Below are 18,555 nucleotides of genomic sequence, written 5' to 3'. Positions count from 1 at the left end.
TTGTCCCTCAGAGGTATTAAATAGTATAACATTTCTCATGCCCTTCAAAGTGCCAGTCCCAGACTGCTTCGCAAGCAAATACTATTATAAGTATTCTGGTGTTATTGCTCCTAGATTGCTTCATTTATTTAATTACATTTTAAGAGGGACTACATTTCCTAACGAAATGCTATCCGCCATTATTTCAGTATTACCGAAGGAGGGGAGGGACCCTCACACTGCTCTAATTACAGACCCATCTACTTAATAAATGTAGATGTCCGTTTTCGCTAAGGTACTACTAGCTAATAGATTGAACACATGTCTGATTTCCATTGTACATCCAGATCTGGTTGCTTTGTGCCTGAAAGATAGGCCTCCGATAATGTCGGGAGAGTGATTAACATACCCATTGTAAACTCGCATAAAATTCCCACTATGATTTTTGCTTTAGACTCCATAAAAGCCTTTGACAGTCTCTTGGCCGTTTGTTTCTAACCCTCCAACATATAGGTTTTGACTCCCGCTTTTTGAATGGGGTTAAAGCAGTGTATAATATACCAACTGTGTCTGTGAAAACAACGGGTTCTATTTCAGGCCCGTTTCAGATCTGCAATGCTACCCGGCAATTTTGTCCCCTCTCCCCCTTATTATTTGTAATAGTTATAAAATCCCTCACTTCCCGCATAAGAGTAAATAGAGATATGGGGTATACAGGTAGGAGAAGCAGACTATCAATGTTTGCAGACATCTTTCTTGCCACTTTCACTCCCCTTTTTTGTTTCAGCAACTGATCGAATATGGCAAAGTTTAAAATTTTAAAATCAACAAATCTTAAGTCTGAGACACCAAGTCTCCATCTTCCAACCATATTTCAAAGCTTATATCACTGAATTTTGATATCCAATGGAAAGAACATTTGAAATATGTAGGGGTGAATAGTCTGAAAACTTATGAAAGTACACATGATAGTAGCTACCCCACACTTTTTAAACAGCTGAAAAAGGATATGAATCAGTGGAAAGACTATCCAATTTCATGGACTGGTACAATCACTCCGTGAAGCTCAACGTTCTACCAAGGGCACTGCATCTATTGCAAACCTTACCGGTCTCTATACTACTTCTTGCAATTAAAGATCTTGAAAATGCAGTCTCCAGATACATCTGGAACGGTTGAACTCATTAATGACCCTTCCACATCAGGCAGGTGGTATGGCCTTACCAGATTTTAAAAGTTACTACATAGTCTCTAGACTTGGTTCTTTACTTCAATGGACACTACTGACAAAAGTATTAGCCAATGTCGATTACATGTCAGCGTTACTGTGGCTCCCCAGGAACCAGACAGCGACACTATCTAGCGCACCCAGTCCTCAACACCATGTACATAGGGGACAAGTTTGGATTCAAATTGTTGAACTCCGGGAAAAGCTCCCTCACAGGTGTTTTTATCAATACTTACAACTCGGACATTTTGATACCCCTTACACTACTCTAAAGCAGCCACCGAAGGTTTACCAACTTTTGAACATTTGTATATCAAAGTTTGTTATGAGAAGGGAGCTATCTCACTTCTATATCAATTTTGTGCACCCAAGACAACTCCCAAGTTTAGGTTCTTGGCCCAGTGGGAGGAAGACATTGGCTCACCATTAGACGATAAAATATGGAAGGAAATCATTGAAAGAATCTCCAAATTGTCCATCTGTTACAATATAAAAGAAGTTCAAATTCCAACACAGATACTACCCAACACAGATACTACCCAACACCTGAAAGATTAAGTAGAATCTATCCTGAGCACTCATTATGCTGGCGGAACTGTGGACAGAGGGCTTCATTGGAGCATATATGGTGGTCCTGCCCAAAAATCCAGCATGTGTAGAGCGATCCGTCTGCTTATAGACCTTCAATTAATTACCTTGGGACCCAGCAATATTTTTGCTCAGTAAGCCCATCTGCTGATAGACGTGCAGATAAACTAGCAATGCATATCCTTAATTCCGCTAAATCGGTGATAGCCAGTTGGAAACAATCTCTTCCCCCCCCCCCCCCCCCCTCTATCTCTTATAAGAAATAGTGTCAGATGTGTTTAATGGAAAAGTTAGTTTATGGCATAGTACCCAAAATAAATGTGTGGAATAAATGGTTCAGCTATAATAACTTTATTTTATATAGTGCGCTTCACAATTACAGTATAGTGCGCGGTACGCAGCACACAGGATTTTTTAAATTTCTTTTTTTTTATAACTATAATTTTATTAGGTGTACTGGTGCGTACATTATAACACAATCCATTTGCTTATATAGCTCCACCATTTCCATGTTTCCAAACACTGAACGTGACACACGTGACAGACTCAACAGACCAACAAATGAGGGTAACGGGCTGGGGGGGAGGGGCGGGGGGGTCCAGAACGCGACCTCTTTTACTGCTGGGCGGTTACTGCTCACTTCATCCACCTCTCTTCTGCTAGCTTGCTTATACTAGATTTCCGGGCCTACGGCTCCGCCTCCAGGGGTGGCCCCACCTCATTGATCTTCTCCAGACTACAGGGTTTCCTAGTCGCTGTGTGGTCAAGAATCCTTTTGGTCAATGGAGAACGCATTTATAACTATCATTGCAAAATTGTGGTGGTATCTACTCCCGGGATGTCTGTCTGGGCCAACCAAGGCGACCAGACTTTTAGAAAATTTGAGCCGAAGTCATTGACCAGACTCGTCAACTGTTCCATCCGGCAGACAAACCAAATTCTATTCCTGATTTGGGGTATAATTGGTATATCTGGTTGCTTCCATAACGCTGCGATCTCGCACCTGGTGGCGGTTGCAAAGTGAGCACACAGGATTTTTACAGAGTAAATTACAAAGTTTTAGTCATGTATGTTGTACAAAGAAGCTTAGTCAAGATACATTGACATGTCCTTCCCAACCACCTTCCCCCCCCCCTTTTTTTTTTTTTTTTTTTTTTTTTTTACTTTCTGTACCCTTTTACCACCTTAATAGAAAGAGGTGATCTGGCACACAATCAATGAAGCACTATAATGTCACCTGCCGGTGCTCACGGACCAAGGGGGGTCGTCCTACCAGGTCCCCGAGTGGTAAAAGGGTAAAGAGAATATTCCAGGCCCACTGTCTTATCACAAAGAAGAAAATTTAATCCAGCATAAAACCAACGTTTCGGCTGCACACACAGCCTTTGTCAAGGTGAGAGCTCTCACCTTGACAAAGGCTGCCTATATGCAGCCGAAACCAGGATTTATGCTGGATTAAATTTTCTTCTTTGTGATAAGACCGTGTGCCTGGACTATTCTCTTTACTGTTTTACCACCATCCCTCTCCCAGCCCACACATGTTATTTTGGTATTGACACAAATTGGGAAATTTTACCTTCACTGTGTCCACATCCAAAAAATGAGAAGGAAAAGAACCTACGTTCACTGCACGTGAGAATGTCTTATGCAATACCTGCAGAGTACTCGGGAAGTAAAAAAAAAAACTGCTCATCTTGTTTTCAGGGAAAAACAAATTAGACTTCCAAAATAACTATTGCAAAATGGATTATACAGACTATATACGTATCAAAAATCCAACATTCATATACCAACAGGCCTAAAAGACCATTCTACAAGAGTGGTAGTGACGTCCTGTGCAGAGAAAGCACAGGCGTTGGTAGAATAGATCGGCATGGCGGCTTTATGGAAAAATAGCCATACCTTTGCCAAACATTATAAATGGGATGTACAAGCATCCCAAGAAGCAGGCTTTAGTAGAAAAGTTTTACAGGCTGTACTAAATTTCATTTCTTGTGTTTTCGTTTCCCTCCCTCACTATTGCTGTAATAAATCCTGTGGTGGTGCCAGATGAAAGAAAAGATAACATTTTAGCTTACCGGAAGTTTTATTTCATTGTCCATCAGACAGCACATAGCTTTCCCTTCGACACACATTATGGTTTAAAATACATTTGTTAAAGGGAATCGTGTCTAAACGTTTGTACCTAAGCATGTATTACTTTCAACAACACTGCACAGGGAAAGGGGGGAGTTCTCTATATAGGACACATACATGTTTAAACCTGTCCTACCTCAGGAGGTGGAGCCTTTCAAGTGGATAACATGTTACAAAAAAGTGTGATAACTCAACATTACTGTGTTTTCTTATGGAGATGCATACATTTTTCTCAACTGGGATGCTGTAACCCTATGCCAAGGATGCTGCGGCCCTGGGGGTAACACTGCTGTCTGCTCAGTTGGCACGTTCGTGCTTTCTGGAGACATAGGCTGCGAATCGCCTCTCTTCACTCTCAGTTCGACACAGGAGAGAGAGGAAAGGCAGATCGCAGCCGCCCAGCTGTGAATGTGGAATAGAGAAAGGTGATGACTGTACAATGTGAGCGTGGAGAATGAATGGGGAGTGTGTTGAGACGAATGGTGAGTATGAAGTAAGAATGTGTAAGAAGGGGGTGAAGAGTGAGTGGAAAGGGTTGCGTTTGGTCTGAGCAGAGATGCCCTGAGATTTAAAAAATCCTCCGGGGGTGCATGTGCTCAAAGTGTTGAGAACCACTGGTCTAATACATACTTGTGTTTCTCATGTTGCAGACCAAAGCAGCTGCATGAAATCCCAGCGTTCTACTGCCCTGACAAGAATAAAGTAAATTTTATTCCTAAGAGCGGTTCTGCCTTCTGCCTGGTCAGCATTCTCAAGCCCCTTCTTCCCACTCAAGAAATTACCTTCAAAGCCTCCGGTCACAGTCTGACAGTGTCCTCTGGTTTGACTCCAGCACTGGTTCAGAATCTCAGCTTGGCATCACTGTCTGCCAACATGGAACAGGAGCGTAACTCTCGTGGGACAAATACCCTTGCCCCCCCGTTGTCTCTGCTGCACCCATCAGGGCAAATTGAGGAGGAAGATGACTAGAACTAAGGCAGTCCCTTTTTTCTCTGTTAAAAGGATAATTAATGGAGGAGAACTGCACCTTTCTGACCATGCCTGTGGCTTCAGACACAGTATTGTAAGCTGTTTAAACTGTTTTGGCCAGAGTATTCTGGTGGTTTCAGCTGCAGTGATTGATCTGCTCTATCAGATCCTGGTGGTAAGGGCTTCACCTTCAGCTTAACTTTTTTTAAATATTTTTTTTAAAATATATATACAGTATATATATCTCCTCCGCTGCCAGAGGGTCAGAATACTCTGCAGGCCCCTCTGGAAGCAAAGGGATTAAAGCACTGGTAAAAATGCTGTCAAGTCTTTCACCACAGATAGCCGACTTCCTATTGTAATCCTTTACTTTTGGGATATGATTATTATTATTTTTTTTACCCACTGTGATGACGGTTTTCAAAAGAACAGAGACGTTGAATTGACCACTTACAGCCTTTAGTAGACTCCAATAGGTTATTTCATCTAAGCAGGTCCATGAAACCACAGCGAATACCCAGAAGGGGAACACAAAAACATTTTTTTATTTTTTGCATGTGTATAAATAGTTGACGTTTTTGAGGAGGAGGAAGTATGTTCAACTGGCCAAGGTATTTCATAATCTTTTCAGCTGGCTTCCAGCTGCAGGGACCAAACAGGTGGCAAGTGTTCACCACGACCTTCATCATTTAAAGCTAATTGTTCCCCCGTAAAAATAAACATGTAAATAATGTAAAGCAAAAAAAGAGGAAAAAGGTAAGAAAATAAAGCACTAGTTGATTAGTAAAGTGGTTTGTGTTGTTAAGTGGCATTATTCCATGTAGCTCCTGAATTGTCATCTTATGATATTCAGGAAACTTAATACTATGTGATATGTAAAGTCATAGATTGTCTTATTTACCATATAAATACCACTCGTATTTAAAGTAGGAATTGTATGAGGTTTTCAACTCGTCCCCTTTTCTGCTCCAAACAAGGGATCTGTTTATTTTTGCACTTGAAGCAAAGACGTTCCCTCCCTAGCTTGGAACTTCTTTCCCCTTACTGTACGTGCATTCTTGAACATTTTCTCCTGATCTCATAATGCATTTTTCCCTGATGACCCTTCCATCTTTCAGAGCTGCTATAAATTAAGAGCTGCCTCCTTTCATTTGCAGGTAAAATATGTCAAATACTGGCAGACAGTTGAAAACATGCAAATATATGTGTGCCTGTTGAACTCTGTATGTCTGCTATGGAATAAATATGTATATAAACGTGTTTGTTCTGTGCTGTTACTTGCTGCTGAAGTAATTGTACATGTTTAGAAAGTCCATTTGGCAGAATTGCTTTGCTTCCATCCAGATATCCTTTAGCCACTTTTGCAGTGTAACATGTTTCAGGCCTGTCAGCAGAAATGTTACTGGCCACTCCAGCCATGGAAAGGCCCAGTTTGGGATGACCAAATTACTTGTATCAGAGGTGCATGATGTGTTAATACTGAAATAGGAGACATTTCCTTGTTTTAGATACCTGAAAAGGTACAGTATATGTCGATTCACGTGTTGAGTCAGCGGCTTTTGGGAAAATAATCAGTAACTGATACGGTTAACTCCTTTACTACTGGAAAGCTGTGCAGAGCAATGCACTGCAGTAGTGAATAGATTTTGATCTTTCTTGCATTGTAAGGCTGCCATGATTTAGTGTGTTTTTCATTACCAGTTATTGTGAATGTCTTGTACATGTAAAGAAGCTAAAATATCCAAGTAATCTGATCCCAAAGAAATTCTTGCTGCTATGAAGGTCTTAACAGTGCGCTGAGGTTTCTTTGAACTTTGGGAGAGGCCCCATGTCACAGCAGCAGAACCGTTAAAACAGATTAATGGTAGGTAGAAGTTACACTCTGCTGATTGTTGGTTTCAGACTGCATTTCCTCAACTGTGGAGGAAGTTACTGGAAACTTTTTTAGCAGCCCTTTATCTGTACCTGTGTAATAGGTTTTAGACCAGGGCCACTTACATGATTACCTTCTATAGCAATAACTACTTTAAGAGTGAGCGTACGGTGCACCAGCTTTTATTTAAAGTATAGTGAAAACCTTTTTACACTGTTACCCGAGCAAGAAATGAAAGTTTGTGTGTAGGTCACTATGTACCAGACATGATGAAATGTGATCAGACTTGTTAAGTTAATAAACCTTTTAAAATAACAATTCAGACTTGTGCATTTTTATATGATTTTCTGTATTTGTGTGGGTCAGTAGTGGGTGCTATGTTTACAAATATCCTCTGTAAAAGAAAAATAGGAAGTTGTGTTTTCCTTTAACAATCTTTTACATGAAAGAAAAAAAATAATTTGATGTATAATCTGTTTAATTCTGCACGTGTTCCCATGTACTACAAGAAAAGCAATGTAATTGAATGTGGGATGTGTTATTTGTGGTCGTCCACTAACCCAGGAGTGACCAACGCCAGACCTAAAGGGCCACCAAGAAGTCAGATCTTAATGATATCCCTGCTTCAGCACAGGTGACTCAATCATTGGCTGAGCCACCTGTGCTGAAGCAGGGATATCCTTAAAACCCAACCTGTTGGTGGCCCTTGAGCATTGGAGTTGGCCAATCCCTGTACAAGCCTATTGCCTCACTCTTTGTTATCTTTATTATAAACCAACACAAACACATAACGCACTTTTATTATTTTGATTTTTGTATAAACGGCTAAAAAAATAATCCGCCAACTGCCTTCACTTATCAATCCAATAGTTGATTAAATCTATCTCCTGTCAATTTATAAGGCGTTAAGTAAATCTAGGCTCCTGTTCTACTAGAGATGTCAAAAAGTATAAAATAAGTATTTTAATTATTTGAGCAACTGTTTCTTAAACTGTTTGATTTGTTATTAAAATTTGCTTGTGAAGAGGTCACGTGAGGCTGTTCTAGCGTGCACATCCATTGGCTGAGACAGTGGAACTGGGAAGCTTGAGCGGAGGAGAGATCTGCCAAGCATCGGTGCAGTCCAGACACAAACATCAGCACCTTCCATGGCCACTCACTTCTTCAGCTTACGGTTGGCACTTGTTCCCCGCTTTGTGGCTTTTTGTTATATGTAGTCATTACATTAGCCTGCAATTGACTTACACTTGTTCGTATTTTTTTATTTATTTAAAGTACTGTACCTTGTTTGTCTCACTGGTTATTGCTTGTGATCCTAAAGATCCTGTTATGTTAGTATATTTACATTCATTCCATATTTTTTAAATTTGTTGTTCGTGTGGTTATTTTAACTTGTTAGGTTCTACTGATCCCCGGTGCGCTGTGCATATTTTATAAAATTGGCTTGTGATTTTATATTTTCCCAAATACAACACTTGAAAGTAGGAGGCGGAACATGTGATCAATTAGCGAGAAACAGTTTCAGCTATTTTTTGTTTTACTACATAAAACCATTCAGACATTCTTTGTTTATTTAGTGTTAAATGCAATTAGATTACACACGTGGTTTCACAAATCTTCTCTGAATAATAATTTGCCTACCAAAAGGTGCAATGATTTTACTACTACCACGTTATCACGATCCCATGCTGTGTACATGGTAGAATTGTGCCTCGAAGATGTTCCATTTTGGATAAAAATCATCCTGTAGTTAGCGTATCATTCTTTCTCCAAGAGTACTGGGACATTTGAACATGTTTTCCAGTGACCATACAACAACAGTAATTCATTACCTGAGTAAATTCGTGTTTATACCCCCTCCCCCCCATCTCACACATTGTACAATATGTCCCTTTTTGTTAAAGAACAAACATTTTATTTTTTGGATAACAAAATAAATTAAACCATGGATGTCGGCTAACGGATAGGGTATGTACATATGTGAAGCAGCATTTCGATAAAATACGGTATATTGTAAAGAAATGTAGTGAATAACATTGAATTGTACATTGCAGCTTCACACTTGGAAAGGTTATGAATTCTTAATACTGTGACTAATGTGGGAGAAACTGGATCAACAGTCACTAAATGTTATCACAAATGCTCCAGCAAAAACTTTAAAGTGCTTAGTCGAAGCTGTAAATGTATACAGAATACCCATTTCCTAGCATTAAAGGGTCGCAGTCAACTTTACAGAGTTACCCTGGCTCTCCCACTATTTTGCTGCAGTAAAATACTTTCAAAATGTTCCTCATGTCCTTTATGGTTGGGCACATCCTCTGAAGATATGAATTAACCCTTTTGTTTAAAAAGGTATTGCTTTGCAGACACCCTTAAAGGTGCAAAGTTCTTTAGCCCCTGAGGCTTTAAGAAGCCTGTAATGCATTCATGTGTCTGCACTAGCCAATGGAAATATAATAATTACTGTTTACTATTGTATGAAATAAGACCACAGAGCTGCGGGCTTATTGTAGTTTCTTAGCTTTTACAGTTGCTAAATTGATCTGTCCTAAAATGCTACAAAATTACAGAATTTAGTCACAATTATGTCGGTGTACGGCAAGAATTTTATGTACAATTCTTAGCAGCAGCCGGAGGCAAGGAATCTGGAGTTAAAAAAAAAAAAAAATCATTGCATTACTTTATATACCTAAAGTAGTATGGTATTAAATATGAAGCCCGGCTTACTGGATCCAAACTAGTAATTTACAACTGGACTTTAATGTAATTTTTTTTTATATACTTCATTGTGAGATACGCCAGTACATTTTCCATTAAATATCTAATAACAAGTATAGATCTTGCCATTGAGACGGTGGTTTAACGCTATATTGATTACGGCAACTTTTGTTTGCAAAGCTATTTAATAACACCAGTGCGACAATTTAATTAGGTAAATGTGTTTAATTTACAAGCTGCGTAATTGTGCTTTCACCTAAAGATTTGAGACACTGAAGTGGACACGAGCATAGAAGCAGAGTTTATGCAATGGTTTGCTTCCTGTAGCACCAGTCCAATTTAGCATGGTGCTCACCGAAATAGCATCACAACAAAAAGGCCATACAAATGTATGCAAAAAAGCTACTATATAAATTGTAACAAGATAAATCCTGCTGCTAGAACTTTGCACTGCCATTGGTTTACGATCAATTTTTCCTTGAAGATAAATAACATTTTCTAAGATGTGCTATAATTAAAAAAAAAAAAAAAAAAGCTAGCATGTCCTAATACGTTTTCTTGACTAGCTAAATAGACTGATCAACAGCCTTCTAAGGGATAATTTCTCAGATGTGCTAAATTGTAACTACTATATTAGTTACATATCATATTGCTCTTTTTTCCTCTCCATTCTACCTTAAGTCTTATTGCATTGGTCTTTGCTCCCTAGGGGTTAATATTGTGTTTTATTAGAGGTTCAGTCTACTTAACATGTTTATGAAATATTTTCACATTTAGGTTGAACAGTCTTATTGGGAAAAGCAGTGAGAAATCTCAGGATAGCCAATATTTACTGCTTTTGAGCGGGTGCATGCTCAATTAAAGAGAATTAGCAATTCCAAAATTGTAGTGATCAGGGCTAAGGTATAAATCACAAATGTAATACATTTTGAGATCTCACACAGATGTTTGTATATGAATGTGATATACTAAGGATTTCATAATGAAGCAAGTGATTGGGGTAAATAAATGAATGTTGTTGGGGGAAAAAAAATATTTTCGTTACAATAAATGGAACGCCACATTTCATAGCTGTTCTTGTCCACATACTATAATACTGGCGCTGGGAGAGTTAAGAAGGAATGATCACGCTCAAATGCAAGATATGGAAGAATTCGAACACACACTGTCACTTGTTGCAAGTTCATCCAAGTCACGTTATGCACTGAGAAGTTCGTCACCTGAACGCCCAATGGCATCTGGGTTTGAAAGTGGATCTAGATCTGCTAACATGTTGAACCAAGCTGACCTGTCTTGGTTTCTTGTTTTTTGGGCTGTAAGAGAAAGAAGGTAAGTCAACAATGACCAAGGAAAATTGGCAAACTATTGCTCATGCTCTTATTTGTCTGTCAAATCCCTTGCACTGGAGGGGGGGGGGTGGGGGGTTAAGACTTGGTAATAGGACCAGCATGCTAAGAACCACTGAGTTTTATCTGCTGTGCCCAGTAGCATCTTCAACAGCCTCCATTTTAACAATAACCCTTTACTGCTGGAGAGGCCTGCAATGTGATGTCTTGCAGTTCAGGCTCTTCTGTTGCTTAAGGCCTCGGTCCCAGTGTCTACTGCTGCGCTCTCTACGGCATGCGCTGAAGGCCCCTATAGCTGCCTACGTGTACGTATAGCGATCGTGATGCGTTACTAGATTTTCTGCCGACAAGAATTTTGTGTTCTAGTGGTGATGGAGTGCTGGCCATGTCATGGTGGCGGTTCAGCCAACGGGAGGGCGAACCAGCCATGTGACATTATGGCCGTGCCATTAACACCCCCCCTCCCCCCCCCCCCCCGGTCAGATCTCTTCCCCTGCAGCTGACCTGCAGATCCCGGCTTTCCCTTGTAAAAAAAAAAAAAAAAAAAAAACAGGAAATAATACCAGTAACTTTACCAGTAAGTATCTTCCAGAGCTGGGAAAAAAAAATGTGTGTTTCAGCTCTAGAGGAACCCCTGCCTCCAATTCTATAATTGGAGGTGGATTGACTGAAGGAACAATCATTTATACAGCAATGCAACCTCCTGCCCTCACACACAGAACATAAATTAAGTCATCATTTAAATTGATAGCAACCTGTCTTAATGTATGTGAATGACAGCAGCCATTTTAAATTCTCGGCATGGCAATGTTCAGTAACTGATATCACCAGAATGCAATTTAAAAAAAAGAAATGTTACTGGGAAGTAGAGCAGATTGCTCCGCCTTTAACCCATTTTTAAAAACGTGTCCCCCTACACACTGCGCCCAAATTCATTGCAAGCTGCTCTGGCACCAACAGGATGTGGAAACAATTAGAGCCCTTGGAAGGTTAGTTACTAAACTCTCGCAGCTGCAAAACAAGGGTTCAACCAGTGCAAAATAAATTGCACCAGAAAAAAACCAAAAAAAAAACCCAACTGCACTCAATTGAGAGAGCCTGCAGATACTTTCTGGGACTGCAGGAGCCACTCACAGAGACAGTGACTAAATGCATCGAATTTATTCTGACCCATAACTACTTCACATTTGGAAATGACACATACCTCCAGACAACCGGGACCGCTATGGGTACTCGGATGGCGCCACAGTATGCCAATCTGTTCTGCGCAAAACTGGAAAGTGACTTTCCACCTGTCACTTGAAACCCCTTACATACCTTCGCTACATCGATGACAGCCTCCTGATTTGGACCTCTGGCGAACAGGACCTCCTCCAGTTCTATGACAACTTCAATACGTTCCACCCGACCATCAACCTCAAACGCACCCATTCCCTGGATGAAGTACATTTCCTAGACACCACCATTACTATAAAGAACAACCAACTACAGACTTCTGTATACCGCAAACCTACAGACAGAGCCAGCTATTTGAGGGACAACAGCTTCCACCCGACACACACCAAACATGCAACCATCTACAGTCAAGCCATACGATACAACCGGATATGCTCCGACACAGCAGACAGAGACCAGCGGATTAAAGCCTTGAGATCAGACTTTATAAACCGTGGATATAACCACAGAATTGTAGACCAGCAAATTCACAAAGCCACCAGAATACCAAGAAGTGATCTCCTTGAATACAAACAGAAGGAGACAAACGACAGGGTACCTTTGGTGGTCACATATAACCCACACCTAGGAGCCCTACGCAAGATCGCCAGGAAACTACAACCCATCCTCCAGGAAGATACAAGACTGCAACAGGTCTTTCCTGAAGCACCCTTATTATCATACAGACAACCCCATAATCTCAAGAATATTATGGTGAGGAGTAAAGTATTCAGCAGTACAACTGAATGCGGGACAAAACCATGCCAGAACCCAAGATGCAAAACCTGCGCAATGCTCTACACAGCGGACACAATACAAATACCACACAGGAATCGGGAATACAAAATCAGAGGAAGGTTCACCTGTTCCTCCAGCAATGTCGTGTACCTCATCATGTGCATGAAATGCCCAGGGGGCTGCTACTACATAGGTGAGACAGGGCAGGGGCTAAACAAGAGAATGAACCTGCATCGCCACAGCATCACACGCGGAACAAGAGACAGTCCTGTTGGCGAACATTTCTCTGACTCTGGCCATAAGATAAACGATCTGAGGGTTGCCATACTCAAAGGTAATCTTAAAACACCGAAAGAGATACGGTTGCATGAATACAAATGTATGCAACTGTTCGGGACACTTAGCAGTGGCTTAAACAGAGATCGAAATTTTATGAGTCATTACTGACACAAGTGAACTCTCTTCCCATGAGCGCTAAAGGCCATGTCTGTACATACTGTGCTATATGTATGCACACACAGCTGTCTCTTACATATACTAATACTCCTTGTTTTTCCATCCCTATACACCAATAGGGACCACAAAGTATCCACACACACTTTTAGTTGTGCTACAATCTCTCACATTTCCACACCCACCCACACCATTTATATCCACTCCCACTCCACACACACCTTTTGTAAAGCACTGTATATACTGTGGGCTCTCCATTCATTTTCATTCACACTGATACACACACACTCTTACATCACTTGCTTTCAGAAACCTTTTGACACCTCTAGCCATAAAACACATCCACACCGGGGGAAGGACCAGCACAGATAACATTCCAATAGACACTGTTGTTAAGTATACCTTTTGCTTCATTCATTGTAACATCGCCGGAAGAAGAGATCAGTGTATCTCGAAAGCTCGTACAAATAAAAGCATTTCGTTAGCCACAGAACGGTATCATCTATTTATTTTTGATTATTGAAGCTCGGCTAACACGGTACTGATACCTCTACACATATATATATATATATATATATATCTCAATTGAGTGCAGTTGGGTTTTTTATTTTCTTTTTTTTTCTGGTGCGATTTATATACTGTGTATTTTTGCAGAGCTTTTTTCCCAGTGCTACCTGGACCAGATTAAAGGCCCATACTATGTCTTTCCACACTGCAGCAAAGTGCCAATGTATTTGTATGTAGACAGGAGAATTCTATCAGTGGGAGCTTTACAGTAAAGTGAAAGATTGCTGAGAATCTGTAACTTACAGCTGGTTGGTAGTTTGGGTGGATTGTTGGGAAGCCAATGCTGAGTGGAACCTGGAGATGTCCAGCCTAAAAAGAAAGAATCTTAAATTAATGTCAAACTTTTTGTTTCCACTTACGTTTGCTTAAAGCAATAGTCCGTGCTGCTTGCGATCAGGCAAGAATACTTGGCCGGTAGACACAAAATGACCATTGGGTCAGGGATCATTCTGGGAGCCAATAAAAAGAGGCATCATCCTCATGAGATGACAATATGACTTTCTATACGTGAGCCTGAGGCCATGTTTGTATATTTTTTTGTGTCAAAAGCAGCACACAAAAAAAAAAAAAAAATCTTGAGGACCACGAATCGGTGCGGGGGGAATCCCCATTCCAGTAAGCCTTAAAAAATAAAAAAATTGGGGGGAGGGAGAAGAGTGCTGCTTTGGGTTGCTAAGTATATGGGAGCTAAACTGCAGAATGTGTTCTCCTGGAAGAGATTGGAAAACCCTGGATTTGAGCTTTATTTCTCGGGATATAGATTAAACGTCCAGTACACATTTTCACACTATCAGAGCTCTATATCTGGGGTCCCTGGTTAGAATGTGAGGTAAGGCTAGCTATTTAGGTTTGTAGAAAATGATATAATCTCAGCTTCCTGAGTTAGCTGAAATGCGGCTTTCAATGAAAGAGACCAGTCTGTTCACCTTAGAACAGTTAGTTTCTTGTACAAAATATTTTGGAAAACTGAAATAAATGTAACCACTCTTCAAAATAACCAAAACCCCCCCTTTTTTTTTTTAGTTTTCATTCCAAAACACTGAACCAAACATTCATTTTCACCAGAATAATAATTCTATAGGAAGAAATGTTAGTCAATTTGTCTAAGGCTTTACAAACAGATGTCTGTATAAAAATTAAGTGGGGGATATTCAGTAAAGTCTCTAACTGGGGCCAAACCAGGGCAAAAAAAAAAAAAATGGCGACAGGAAAAGGTTTTTTTTTTTTTAAACAATAAATAGACGTCTAAAAGAGTCGTTATAGAAAGCACTGGATACAAATATGTATCTTGTCCCCACACAACCCCCCCCCCCCCCCCGCCCACCACCACCTCGCCTCACCACTATGCTGTAATTCAAAAGTTGGTCTATGTGGCAATTTACTGTATGTCCGTATTTCCCCTGTACCCACTTTTTTTTTTTTCTTTCTGTATCACATGAAAACGAATCTTATACTATATTAGTGAAAGCACTGTATGTTTGCCTGCCTGCCTGCCTGCCTGCATGCATGCCTGCCTGCTGGATGTCCGGTGTCCCTAGCGGCAATCTCATTGGTCCCTTGGCCCGCCCGCCCCCGCACACCTCTCATTGGCCTCACACACTCACACCACCCCCTTGGCCCGCCCCCCACACCTCTCATTGGCCTGAGGCGGAGTGACGGGCCAAAGGTCCAAAAAAATAAATAACACACACACACACACACACACACACACACACACACCTCTCTCCCCTCTCCAAATCACCTTTTCCCCCTCCCCAGCGGCATCACCTCTTCCCCCTCCCCAGCGGCATCACCTCTTCCCCCTCCCCAGCGGCATCACCTCTTCCCCCTCCCCAGCGGCATCACCTCTTCCCCCTCCCCAGCGGCATCACCTCTTCCCCCTCCCCAGCGGCATCACCTCTTCCCCCTCCCCAGCGGCATCACCTCTTCCCCCTCCCCAGCGGCATCACCTCTTCCCCCTCCCCAGCGGCATCACCTCTTCCCCCTCCCCAGCGGCATCACCTCTTCCCCCTCCCCAGCGGCATCACCTCTTCCCCCTCCCCAGCGGCATCACCTCTCCCCCTCCCCAGCGGCATCACCTCTCCCCGCTCCAAATCACCTCTCCCCGCTCCAAATCACCTCTCCCCGCTCCAAATCACCTCTCCCCCCTCCCCGCTCCAAATCACCTCGCTTCCCGCAGCTGCCACGCGGCGCGTAAGATGGCGGACCCCCTTCCTCCCTCGCGGCGCCGAGTCAGACGGTGGCGGCGCCCGGAAGTACAGGTAGGTGTCGCTCCCCACCTCCGGCGCCAAACGGAACTGAGAAAGGGCGCATCAACTGAGGTGTGTGTGTGTGTGTGTGTGTGTGTGTGTGTGTGTCACTGTCCACTGCCCCCCCCTCCTATCCACTGCCCCCCCCTCCTGTCCACTGCCCCCCCCTCCTGTCCACTGCGTCCCCCCTCCTGTCCACTGCGTCCCCCCTCCTGTCCCCCCTCCTGTCCCCCCTCCTGTCCACTGCCCCCCCCTCCTGTCCACTGCCCCCCCCTCCTGTCCACTGCCCCCCCTCCTGTCCACTGCCCCCCCCTCCTGTCCACTGCCCCCCCCCCTCCTGTCCACTGCCCCCCCTCCTGTCCACTGCCCCCCCCTCCTGTCCACTGCCCCCCCCTCCTGTCCACTGCCCCCTCCCTCCTGTCCACTGCCCCCCCCTCCTGTCCACTGCCCCCCCCCTCCTGTCCACTGCCCCCCCCCTCCTGTCCACTGCCCCCCCCTCCTGTCCACTGCCCCCCCCTCCTGTCCACTGCCCCCCCCCTCCTGTCCACTGCCCCCCCCTCCTGTCCACTGCCCCCCCCTCCTGTCCACTGCCCCCCCCTCCTGTCCACTGCCCCCCCCTCCTGTCCACTGCCCCCCCCTCCTGTCCACTGCCCCCCCCCTCCTGTCCACTGCCCCCCCCCTCCTGTCCACTGCCCCCCCCCCTCCTGTCCACTGCCCCCCCCCTCCTGTCCACTGCCCCCTCCCTCCTGTCCACTGCCCCCTCCCTCCTGTCCACTGCCCCCCCCTCCTGTCCACTGCCCCCCCCTCCTGTCCACTGCCCCCCCCCTCCTGTCCACTGCCCCCCCCCCTCCTGTCCACTGCCCCCCCCCCTCCTGTCCACTGCCCCCCCCCTCCTGTCCACTGCAGGAAATGCAGGGGGAGGAATCCATGCCTTTGAGGCGCCCCCCCCCTCCCTTTGACGCCCCCCCCCTCCCTTTGACGCCCCCCCCCTCCCTTTGACGCCCCCCCCTCTCCCTTTGACGCCCCCCCCCCTCTCCCTTTGACGCCCCCCCCTCCCTTTGACGCCCCCCCCCTCCCTTTGACGCCCCCCCCCCTCCCTTTGACGCCCCCCCTCCCTTTGACGCCCCCCCTCCCTTTGACGCCCCCCCCCTCCCTTTCACGCCCCCCCCCTCCCTTTGACGCCCCCCCCCTCCCTTTGACGCCCCCCCCCTCCCTTTGACGCCCCCCCCCCCTTTGACGCCCCCCCCCTCCCTTTGACGCCCCCCCCCTCCCTTTGACGCCCCCCCCCTCCCTTTGACGCCCCCCCCCTGCCTTTGACGCCCCGCGCGCACACACTGACTGACTGCCGCACGCACGCACACACTGACTGACGCGCACACAAAGCCTGACTGACGCACGCACACACTGACTGAGGCACACACTGACTGTGTGTGCGTCAGTCAGTCTGTGTGTGTTTGTGTTTCTGCCTCAGACTCACTGACGCGCGAGCAAACACACAGTGACTGACGCACACACGCTACATGAAGCTGTAAAGGAGGGAGGGAGGGGGGGGACTGGATTGATGTGAATGGGGGACAAACAGAGAGAGGGGGGAGGAGAGAGAGGAACGGGAACATTACATCCCGGGCAACGCCGGGTCTCTCAGCTAGTACTAAATAAAGGGTTGAAAAGAAATAGAAAAAACAATTGAGATGGGTGGATTAGCATTACACCTTAGTCTCCGTGATGTAGCATCATGCAGCAGAAAGCATGGAATTGTGGGACACAGAAGTTTGAGGCTTTGGCACATGGGATATGTTGCCAAAAAAAGCAAAGGGAAAAAAATAGATTATAAACTAACTAGTATGGGAGTCAATGTGTTTACTGCACTATGAGATTAAGGACATTTGTGGTTAAGATGCTGGCCTCTGATATGGGTAAACCAGCTCTGTGGCCTTTGGTAAGTCACAATATCTTATGCAGCCAGGCAGCAAAAATGTGATTTCAACATCTTCAGGGTAGTTTAATTATGCTGGTATTATTCTAATATGTGCAGGAAAGACACACTGATGGTGTTCTAAAGATAAAATGATCATGGCCAGCTTGCACAGGCCTGAATATATTGAAGGGGCTACACTGATAAATATATAGTAACATGTATAAAGCTGTTTACTGAGGCTTTGCAGTTGCTGCATGAGAATGTAATAGCTAGAATAGGAAAAAGTCTACTCACTGCTTAATCCCCCTGCAGAGTAAAGTCCCAAGTCTAGGAGCTGGGATGGCAGGAATCCGGACAAGCTTTCTGACTGCTCTGCCCATTGGTCAGGCTTTTGGGAGATGAAGCTAGCAATGGGTCCTCTGAAGATGTCACGCTCATCTTGTGCATCCTCAACAGGGATGGGAGTTTGCAAATTCAGAAAGGAAAACTCCCTCTCAAAATTCTCTTCCTCTGTGCCATCCAGTAATAGATCCTTTGGTGCTGGAAAGAGAGGAGAATGTTGTCTGGGATATGACAAA

At 44.0% G+C, this 18,555-nt stretch overlaps 2 protein-coding genes across 5 annotated transcripts in view; one reads left to right on the top strand and one right to left on the bottom strand.

Moving 5' to 3' along the window:
• Window positions 1-7,091, top strand: part of FAM117B (family with sequence similarity 117 member B) — a 59,095-nt gene extending 52,004 nt beyond the window's left edge. For both annotated transcript variants that reach the window (XM_075608596.1, XM_075608595.1), the window contains one exon: window positions 4,582-7,091. In XM_075608596.1, the coding sequence (XP_075464711.1) occupies window positions 4,582-4,900 (319 nt within the window). In that variant the 3' untranslated portion in view covers window positions 4,901-7,091. The remainder of the gene's footprint in view (window positions 1-4,581) is intronic.
• A 2,605-nt stretch (window positions 7,092-9,696) lies between these two features.
• Window positions 9,697-18,555, bottom strand: part of ICA1L (islet cell autoantigen 1 like) — a 50,361-nt gene continuing 41,502 nt past the window's right edge. For all 3 annotated transcript variants that reach the window (XM_075608592.1, XM_075608590.1, XM_075608593.1), the window contains exons 11-13: window positions 18,272-18,517; window positions 14,054-14,119; window positions 9,697-10,804 (exon numbers count right to left, since the gene is read on the bottom strand). In XM_075608592.1, coding sequence (XP_075464707.1) covers window positions 10,689-10,804; window positions 14,054-14,119; window positions 18,272-18,517 — 428 coding nt within the window. In that variant the 3' untranslated portion in view covers window positions 9,697-10,688. The remainder of the gene's footprint in view (window positions 10,805-14,053; window positions 14,120-18,271; window positions 18,518-18,555) is intronic.

This window comes from Ascaphus truei, chromosome 7 (assembly GCF_040206685.1).
Source record: "Ascaphus truei isolate aAscTru1 chromosome 7, aAscTru1.hap1, whole genome shotgun sequence".
NCBI classification, from domain to species: Eukaryota; Metazoa; Chordata; class Amphibia; order Anura; family Ascaphidae; genus Ascaphus; species Ascaphus truei.
Note: the sequence above shows the minus strand (reverse complement) of the source record. Positions and strands in the feature narration are given on the sequence as shown.